The sequence below is a fragment of the Salvia splendens genome, chromosome 11 (assembly GCF_004379255.2).
Source record: "Salvia splendens isolate huo1 chromosome 11, SspV2, whole genome shotgun sequence".
Classification (NCBI taxonomy): domain Eukaryota; kingdom Viridiplantae; phylum Streptophyta; class Magnoliopsida; order Lamiales; family Lamiaceae; genus Salvia; species Salvia splendens.
Window position 1 is genome coordinate 19974131 of NC_056042.1, and position 10570 is coordinate 19984700.

The following is a 10570-nucleotide window of genomic DNA, read 5'->3' on the forward strand; positions in this document are numbered from 1 at the left end:
GAGGAATCTTCTGATTCGGTTACTCAAATAGTTTCTACACTCAGTTAATCGCCAAATGTAATAGGAAGTGAGTACAAGAAGGTTGTTACTGAAAAGTTGGAAACCTTCAGCATTGTATTCACTTTATTACTTTTGGAGGAAGCTAACATGATTGCTGACGAATTCATCAAGGCTGCATCTTTCCTATGTCTTAGTTCAATTGAACAGAAGACTAGCAATGGAAAGAGGGAAGAGCTGAATTGTCATCAATGAAAGCTACAAAGGCACGAAAGATTGGGTGAAAAGGCAAAAGAGAAGATGCATTGTGAGTCGGATTGACCTCTTCTACACAAGGACAATGACTTAGATAACAATGCAATTTCTAAAAGAGAGATCTAGATCCAGTTGGGCAGATGTTGCAGTGGGAGCTATTTTTTATGCTCACTTTATTGTTTTGTTTTGATGTATAAGACTTTGTTTTATTGGTACAGTTTAGTTTGGAAAGAATTCAGTTTCAGTTTTTAAACGTGTTAATGATTAAATGATGTTCGATGTCATTTGATAATGCTTGCATCATTGAGAAATGTGGATCGAATATATATCATAGTACCATATAAAAACAAATTATACATCATAGTATCTAAACAATATAATTGCAAAAAGATTGAGTTTAACACCACAGTTCAACTTCTTAAACATTGAATGATAAAGTATTTATAGTACTTAATCATAAGGCCAAGAAAGTACTTAGTAATTGTTCAAACTGATTTTGTCTAACTCAAGTGACAATCGAGATTTTAACAACTTGTTTGTTAAATAGCTTGAAGGTCAAGTAAGTCTGGTTGATGCACTATAAGTTAGAATCCTTTGGTGGTTCGAAGGATTCAGAATACTATGCAACATAGAAAGACTAGTAAGTCTCAATGGTTTACACCATAAGAGACGAGCAAATGAGTTAATATCAGTAGTGGGAGTTAAATCCTAGATGACTACTCCAAGCATTCTTCTAAAGAATGAGATAGTCATATAAGAAGATATCGAAGTCTATCGAAGACAAGTTCGATAAGTGAACAGTTTTACTCAATAACACCTTATCATCGATGAGATATACGTTGGAAACAACGAGTTATACCTTAAAGAAACTATCATAACATCAGTACCTTCTACAACACACGAGTTGTGGACTAGAGGCAAGTTTAGTCCAGCACATCTCAAGGTGTGGAGTTATTCTAACACATGTTTTGGAAAAGGTATCCATGTAATTGGAGTTGTGTACTGAGGTATGTTTTAAGGTTGTCCCAAATGATAGAAAAAGGTACAAGTTCTATAATCTTCACGGCAAGATATGTGTTTGTTTACATTGAATGATAAAGTATTTATGGTAATTAATCATAAGGCCAAGAAAGTACTTAGTAATTGTTCTAACTGATTTTGTCTAACTCAAGTGACTATCAAGATTTTAACAACTTGTTTGTTAAATAGCTTGAAGGTCAAGTAAGTCTGGTTGATGCACTATAAGTTAGAATCCTTTGGTGGTTCAAAGGATTCAGAATACTATGCAACATAGAAAGACTAGTAAGTCTCAATGGTTTACACCATAGGAGACGAGCAAATGAGTTAACATCAGTAGTGGGAGTTAAATCCTGGTTGACTACTCCAAGCATTATTCTAAAGAATGAGATAGTCATATAAGAAGATATCGAAGTCTATCGAAAACAAGTTCGATAAGTGAACAATTTTACTCAATAACACCTTATCATTGATGGGATATACGTTGGAAACAACGAGTTATACCTTAAAGAAACTATCATAACATCAGTACCTTCTACAACACACGAGTTGTGGACTAGAGGCAAGTTTAGTCCAGCACATCTCAAGGTGTGGAGTTATTCCAACACATGTTTTGGAAAAGGTATCCATGTAATTGGAGTTGTGTACTGAGGTATGTTTTAAGGTTGTCCCAAATGATAGAAAAGGTACAAGTTCTATAATCTTCACGGCAAGTGTAATACCCCGACTTTTTCTACCTTTTTATTTGTTCTTGAAAGGACATCGTTGGTGCATCCGAAAATTTTCCTTCAATTATCTTAGAGGTTGGTGGAATAGCCAATGTTTTTATTATTGAATTTGGGCTATGATCTTTTTTTTATTTATTTGTATGAAGCCCAATTCTTCGTCACCAACTTTTGGAAGTCCTTTTCAACTTCTTTTTTGGCCTAGAGCAATTATTCCTTTTAGCCCAATTTGAAATCCAACTATTATGAGCTCAAATAATTTATTAATTTTTATCCCACTTTGAATAAGGAAGAATTTAACGTGAGATTCTCACCCAAATTTCTGTTCCACAAAATCAGGTTTCTACCTCCCATGATTCCAAGAAATCGGTTATCTACACAGCCACAACTCCACGATTTTAGCTGATCCAACCAATTTTGAAACTATCATAACCTTTTTTTCACCAATTCCATAATTCCAGAAAAAAAAAAAAAAAAAAAAACGAGAGGGCAAAGAAGATTTTACCAATTGCAGTTTTACATATTAGAGATTAGAAAGACTACAAACTTCCAAGTAGAGATGGCAAATTCTCACTATCCGAGCAGCAGTGACGAGTGCGGTGGGTGTTGAGCATAAAAGTGAAGAATGTCAATCAAATGTCTAGAATATGTTGTGTCTTCATACATAACATTATTCTACTCTCGAAATGCTTCCGCTAAATATTGTTTCTTTTGAGTTCGTGTATTGTTGAGATATTTTCATTTGGAGTTGTTGATTGTTGAAATGATACTCTGATTTTATTCGAGCTATTCCCATTTGTTTCGAGCTATGGTCGAGTTGTGCTGTTTTCCCCTTTCTTCCCCGCTTCTTTAATCCTCCCCTAGTCGCGATCAACCGTGTTTTTTATCCTTAGAAAATGCGGGCGTGACAGAGTGGTATCAGAGCAATTTTTCTTTCCGCTCTGGACCTGAGAGTCTTTTTCAGTCTTAGTCTAGACTTGTTTCGCTAGACTAAAATAATAAATAAAATAAAATAAAATAAAAGAAGATAAAATAATAATTGTGTATTGAAGGCTCAACATCCCGCTTCGTCACGCTCAACCAAAAAAGAGGTAATATAATTTTATGTGAAAATGTTGTGTGTTTATCTTGTGGTATAAATGACGTTAATTGTGGTAGATGTTGAGATGTGAGATGATGAAGTATGTTGCGAACATAGAGTGCTTATGTTGTAGACTAGATTGTGTATGCGCGAACCGTAGTTTTAAGTTGAAATAATCTATCACTTTCCCGAGTGACAAAAACGAACGAGAATCTGAAAGTGTGGGGCGAATCCCTGATTTGTCAAAAATACGAGGCAAGGAGATCGAGAGTGCGAATGGAGGCCGGTGAACTATGAAACTTTTTTTTATTCTTGGAATGACGCGAAACATTGGAGCAAGCTTGATGTGTGAACTATTTCCTACGTTGTCCCTGAACGACAAGAACAAAAAGAATACGAGGAAGATTTCAAAAGTGGAAGATAGCGCAGACGAAATAAAGTTCAAATGCAAAAGATGGTGCAAGACAAGGAGGGATGGTGCGAAGTGCGCGATTTAATTTAATATAGTCTAATCTCGCATAATTTATTAAAAGTGGCAACACGATGGAGATAACCTTCGTAGGAGGCAGAGAAGGACGTGAATTATTACAATGTTTTGCTAGAATGACGTTTACGACATGGCAGAAATATTACGTGTATACGACTTTGAACTATAATGTTAATTTTAACGATACGAGGAAGCTGCTTGGAAATTTGAAGACAAGATGATGGAGAAATTCTATATTCGAAGGATGTAAGCAAATTTCGGGACGAAAGTTTTGTTAAGATGGGTAGATTGTAATACCCCGACTTTTTCTACTGTTATTGTTCTGGAAAGGGACATCGTTGGTGCATTCCGAAAAATTTTCCTTCAATTACAACAATTTCTGTTTCGACGTTGTCAATTATCCATGAGAACACTGTCATATCGGCTTCCTCCCATTCTGTGTACCCTTCATTCCATGTTCCGGCGGCTGCGGTGTACCGGTGATGTACCTGTTTGCTCGTCTTCCCACGATGGCTACTCTCATCAGCCGTTTCCATAGGGGATAATTCATCCCGTTGAGTTTAAACGGCTAGAGTAACTTTCTTACTCATCTTTAATCGTGTCTCCTTCATATTTGGTTTCTCTTTATCGTCTGACATGTTGCAGGTTGAAAATAACCGCCTTCTTGGTCGGGAAAGGTATTAGGCTATATGATGATTTTGTTATGAGCCTTTGCTCTGATACCATGTTGAAAGATATGAGTATTATTCATTCAACTTGTTCAGAGAATTACAATATGTACGCCTCCTTAAATAGGCCAATGGTTACATAAAATTGGCAAGATTTGCCATAATACTCATTCCCTAATTAATTTTTTTTCCTTGCCTACCTATTTTCCTTACTTACATATTTTCCTTTCTAACAGTAGTCGTAAAGCTGTTCTCTTTGAGGAATCATATAACTGAATCATCTTTTTGGGGGCTCTAAATTTAGTTAAGTGCGATGAAGCTAGCCAAGCCAATTCAGGAGAAAATTGGTTTTTATTGACCAAAAAATCGCAGATTTCAATAAAAAAATAAGACATTCAAACGCGCAATTGCAATCATATTGAACAATCAATAGGGTTGTAGAATGGAAATGACTTGCCTTCAAAATTAAAGTGATTTCACTGCCCGAGCTTCTTAATGGAGGATTTCTCTAGCATCATCGCCATGGAAGAAGTGACACAGTTCATTCTCTCTAATTTTGTTTTGAAATATTTAGCCAAAATTTATTTATGATGCTAATTAATCACGGATTAGTAAATTTTGATGGAGCCGTAAAAAAAAGGATCATTTCTGGACCCTTTTCTTTTGTTCGAGTTTCGAAGAAAAAGTTTATGTTTTGGACCCAAATTGTAACATGGTTATATGTTTAATACCAAAAATAGACTTCACTCATTATATAATAAACAAAATATATTTCCCCTATTTTGTTTTTATATAGATATCAATATTTTTATGTATAATAAATCTACACATAACATATATAGAGTATTTTATATCCAAGTCATGCATGCAAAATTTGAATTTCCAAATTATGCATGAAAAAATAAATATGAATACTGTTATAAACGATATTCACAATTAAAATAAAAAGGTAAATGAATTTGACATTTGTACCTTTTTAAAGCTTAAGGGTAAAATAGGAAAAATGATATTTTCCATTTTCCAGACGTATAATGATAGTAAAATTATTTTAAGTTCAGAAACATAAAAGGTGCAAAGTGCATTTTCTAGGACCAAGTTTGAAATTCACAATTAAATAAAAGCATTTAAAATAAAAAAATAAAGTAAAAAAGAGTTCACGGTGCCTCTGACCGTGCGTCGCTCTTTATACCCTTCGATTTGTTGGCAACGATGCACTCCTTAGCCTGCCCATCGTCCACGGCCCTCAGCGGGCTGCGAGTCTCAGTTGCTTGTGCATGTAGGTCGGGGTTTTTGTGATCCTATATTGTTTTTTATCCTTTACTAATTAACCACAAAATTCAAATATTGCCTTTTTGCTTACACAAAAGTAAATGAATCATTTGTTGATTTTTTTCGTTGGATTTCTTTGGTCAAGATGTTGTACTTGGAATAGTTTTCCACGTCGAACTTTTAATTAATGACAGAAGTATTGCTCATTTAACAGAACATTTTATTTGACACATGTTTCAACTTGTTATATACACGGATTTAGAAAGAAAGCAAATTGATAGTTTCAGCTGACTTTTTACATTAATAATTAAGTTATGTAATTCCAGCAATAAAACTTGAATTATAGATTCGTAGAACCCTAATTGACAATTTGCAAGTTTCACTAAGTAGAACCCTAAAATATAATGAATGGATATCATAATTCAATGTTATCGGACTTCATTCACTTTATTTCACATTTAGGATTGGGATCAGAACAAAATCATTCAATGATGTAAGTAAGCTACGTTCAATAAATACATTAGATTGGTGCATCACTATTGACTTGCTTACTTTTATTTTCGCTTTTCGTTAATTATTACTTCCTCCGTCTACAAAATATTGTTAATGTTTCACTCAGCACGGGTTTTAAGAAATTTGAAGAAAATTGAATGTAAAAATTTAGTGAAATGTGTGTCACATATTAATATATTAATTTTATAATAGAATGTGAGTAGATTGAGTTAATGGAAAGTGAAGTCCATTTATTAAAAATGGGAAAAAAGCAAAATGGATAATATTTCGCTGACAAACCAAAATGATAAAAGTAGACAACATTTCACGAACGGAGGAAGTACTATTAGAATAAGCGAAAAGGATGGATCTTGAAACTCAACAGTTCCATTTTTTTAATATGTATATAGTTTATTCATTCATCATCAATAATTTTGTTTTTCATTATTGTATCCACTAAAATTAATCTTTTTTCATTTTGTAAAGTTTCTCATTCTAATGAGATCATATTCTACGTTCATAGTTTGTCAATCAATTTTCCTCTTTATCTCCTTATCTTCTTCCTTTACCTTGTCAATTTTATATTAACCACTATCAATTAAGAGTGCATACTAGTATTTTAATTTCAATTTTTATGCTTTAGTACTTGTATTCTATATTTATTACAAATAATTTGTTGTGCTTATCATCATAATATTTAATAATTGTGTATAATTTAAAGTTACTTTTATTATTATTATTTGATGACGAGATTATACAAGAATGAGCTCCAAAAGCCGTCAATACTTTGAGTTTAGATGTGACAGAGATACATAAATCTGAATTCTAAAGCCATGCAAATTTAGACGTGTGTAAAGTTGAAATTTATGCTGCAATTAACCCACTAAACTATCTAATCATTATTTAAATATATAATGTGCATCGATTCATAATGATTAAGTGCATCAACTCATCGACATACCAAAGCTTTTGACTTGAAATACTATTCTGAATTCTGACTATATGCAATTAGCAGCTAGGTCCGAATTTAATTTATACACGTTAACTTGACCAAGCAGCCAAAAAAATCAAAATAAGTTACTTGGTTGAAAGAATGAATTCACACGTAGACATGTAAGGCAGCAATTAATGTTGCTAGTTCACTATCTATGCTTATAAATAAAGATAATTGTAAACAACATTTCATATCTGAAAAAATACCATATATAGTAACTAAGAAAAATGATCATGTTCTACACCCAAATCATAATAATTCTCATTTGCCCTCTCCTCCTCCTATTTGTGCCGTGGAAGTGGCCGCTGATGAGGCTGCTCCCGACGGCGTACCTCAAGAGCCAGACTCTACGACAAACTAACGCAAGTCTTGGCCGAAAACAAGGGAACCATCCTATGCAAAACCTCGTGGTACACGAACGTCGACACCTTGGTCACTAGTGATCCAGTGCACCATATTCTCAACTCTAACTTCTCCAATTACCAGAGAGGATCCGAGTTTAGAAAGGCGTTCGACTTCCTTGGGGAGGCCGTCTTCATCAAGGACATCAAGGAGTGGAAGCAAGACAAGAAACTAACGCATGGATTCTTCAAAGAGTCTCATTTCCAAACCTCCATGCCCAAGATCATCCAACACACCCTCGAGCAAGGCCTTGTCCCAGTCCTCCGCCATGCGTCCGAGCATAATCAGGTATAGATAGAAATCCACAGGTTTCATCCTAAAACAATTGATGATAAGAGAGATAATATATGAATTTTTTTTTTCTTTCATGGGACTTAATTATATAGTGGGTTCAGTTATTCTCTCTTTACACCCAGAGGCGGACACAAGCATATAGGATGGAGGGGCTTATTTAACCCCCTACCACATAATTTTATTTATTTCTTTTTTTCTATTTTTATTTTGATTGAGCTCGTACAACATCATCTTTAGACCTTACTAAATGACAATTAATTTAAAGAAATTAGAAAATTAGTAAGGGCTGACAGGAATGTAAATTAAGAAATTAAATGTCATAAAAATATCTTACCTAAACCTAGTTTTAATTTAGATTAATTTACTGTACTAAATTTAAAATCTACTAAATACTTCATCCGTCCATGAAAAATAGTCACATTTTGCAATTTTAGGAGTCCAAAAAAAACAGTCCCATTTCTAAAAATATAGAGTTTCTCTCTCATACATTACCAACTTTTCACCTCATATCTCTAATTTTACCTACTTTTCTCCTTCTTTTTTACTTTACCGATTTCTCATTAAAACTCGTACTGTCCACGTATGAAACTATTTTTTATAGACGGAGGGAGTACTATTATTAGTATAGTTTTTAAATAATTTATTATTTATATATGCATATACTTCTCTTCAATTATAAGAAAATATGTTTGATAAATCCCCCTACCAATATTTTTTTCTGCTTCCGCCCCCGCCTACATCGACGTGCGATATTGTTAAATTTATTTTCGTTTCATTCGTCAACAGGTCCTTGACCTGCAAGAGGTCTTCACCAGGTACATGATCGACGCGACGTGCTTGATGGCCACCGGATCCAACATGGCCTCGGTCAGGGTAGGGTTCCCACACTGCCCCCTCATGCAGGCGGCCATGGACAACATGGCCGACGCCGTCTTCTGGCGAAACGTCCTCCCCGAGAGGGCATGGAAGCTGCAGAGCTTCCTCAACATCAGGACCTAGAAGAACATGGCACGAGCCTGCGCCGATATCAACAAAATCGTCGATAATTTCCTCTCCACCGAGCACCGCCAAATAGGAGACGATCATTTCGACGTGCTAAATTTTTACCGAACTGGCGGCGACAACGAAACCCCCAAAAAGGAGTTCTTAGCTGCCAACATCATGACCCTCTTCTTCGCGGCTCGAGACACTTCGGTCGCGATCCTCACCTGGTTCTTCTACTTAATTAATTCTTCAAACCCTAAATCGAAGAAGGCGATTTTGGAGGAAATCGATTGCTTTTACCCGTCGACTGACAGTTTCCCGAATGCGGAGGATTTGGGTAAAATGGTGTATCTCCATTGCGCCCTAAGCGAGAGCTTGAGGCTGTGTACCCTCCTGCACCGGTGATTATGAGGGATCCGGCGCGGGATGATGTGCTTCCGAGCGGGCACCAGGCGATGGGGAGGGAGGCGGGGATATGGGGAGAGGACTGCGCGGAGTTTAGGCCGGAGAGGTGGATGGGGAAGGAAGGAAGGTGGTGTGTCACGACCGCCCTTTAGGGTTAATAAATACGGGCGATCGTGATTAAAAGAACTTAATAACCAGATGAAGGAAACTAGGGTTTCAATATAGAGTTTGATCAATAATTAATATTTAATGAAAATGGGCCAAGAGGTTGACATTATCCAAATAATTAGGTTCAAAGCTAAAAGATTGATGAGTAAAAAAAACAATGTCTCAGCGGAAGCGTTCAAGAGAAAGAGTGACGTCATGTGTGGAGACACAACGACACTCATAGTTCACAACTAACCAAACCATGCTTCAATTTTAAATTGCTCAACACCACCAATTGCTCGTAGCCGCTCAACCTGCACATAGGGAAAACACATGTAGGGCTGAGTACTATAAAATATACTCAGTGGGCTCTTGCCGAAAACATTTTCAATAAAAATATCATTTATCATGCCATACATAAGTAACCATCGGGGTTTAGCTTTAGAAAGGCCCGAGGCACTCAAAATCATTTCTCATTGTAAAAGTCGAATGATCAGTCATTTTCCCATAGACGTTTACCATATCTGCTCATACATGACTTGGAATGTGGCCACAAACTAAGTCACTAAACCGGCCAGCCCGTACGCTAGCACACGGTCTACCATAGGTGTACACTAGTCCAAGTAGGGTTTGAGGCCCTACGAGGACCCGAATTCGATTTAGATAATAATGGCATAAAGCCATATCAGATAGGCACGTTAAAAATCAAATAAGGCATGATAAACACAATCTCATTCCCATCAATAAAATATTTAGGACATCGTCCTTATTTAAATGAAAGCCCACCTCGAGTGCTTAATCCGAAATTACTTTCTTTCCCTTGCGATCACGATTCCCTTGCGAGGTATCACCTTTAGAATTTACATAACACATAAATCAACACAAGAAATCATACAACAATTAAGACGCATGCATCCCTAGGCTTCAATTATTATTATTGATAGGATTACAAGATTTTCCAATTAAAAACTTGGGTATTTCGATTAATTTGGCCGTCCAAGGTGTCACGGAGATGCCGGTCGGCCACTCACGTCCCCAACAATTCAACGAAGAGATACTCGGTTCCTGAAGATTTAAATAACTCCACTGCAGCCTCAGGTAATAATTTTTAAAGTAGCCCAGATAATAAAAAAATAGGACAATCCAACTCAAAAGGAAGAGAAAAGCTCCATTTTCAAATCACACATACATTGCACCTACCACGCCCTTAACACCAATAGCTAAAATAAATAAAATAAAAAGAAACAAATCCATACTACTACTATTTAATTACACGTACTAAACTCCATTCCCCTTCAAATCAAACACAAAATCAAGTACTCCCTTTTCTAAAATCACATACCAATTTAATAT

At 35.8% G+C, this 10570-nt stretch overlaps 1 protein-coding gene across 1 annotated transcript; it reads left to right on the forward strand.

Annotated features, from left to right (window-relative positions):
- The first annotated feature begins 7212 nt into the window (after window positions 1–7212).
- Window positions 7213–8680, forward strand: LOC121754557 (alkane hydroxylase MAH1-like). The gene is made up of 3 exons (XM_042149897.1): window positions 7213–7395; window positions 7472–7675; window positions 8468–8680. The coding sequence occupies exons 1-3, from the start codon at window positions 7213–7215 to the stop codon at window positions 8678–8680; spliced, it is 600 nt and encodes a 199-aa protein (XP_042005831.1).
- Window positions 8681–10570: the final 1890 nt, after the last annotated feature.

Excerpts from the sequence above, each read along its gene's own strand:
- LOC121754557 (XM_042149897.1), top strand. The coding sequence starts at position 7,213 with ATGATCATGTTCTACACCCAAATCATAATAATTCTCATTTGCCCTCTC. Across the intron at positions 7,396-7,471 it reads ATCCTATGCAAAACCTCGTG|AGAGGATCCGAGTTTAGAAA; the intron begins GTACACGAACGT and ends TCCAATTACCAG. Across the intron at positions 7,676-8,467 it reads ATGCGTCCGAGCATAATCAG|GTCCTTGACCTGCAAGAGGT; the intron begins GTATAGATAGAA and ends ATTCGTCAACAG.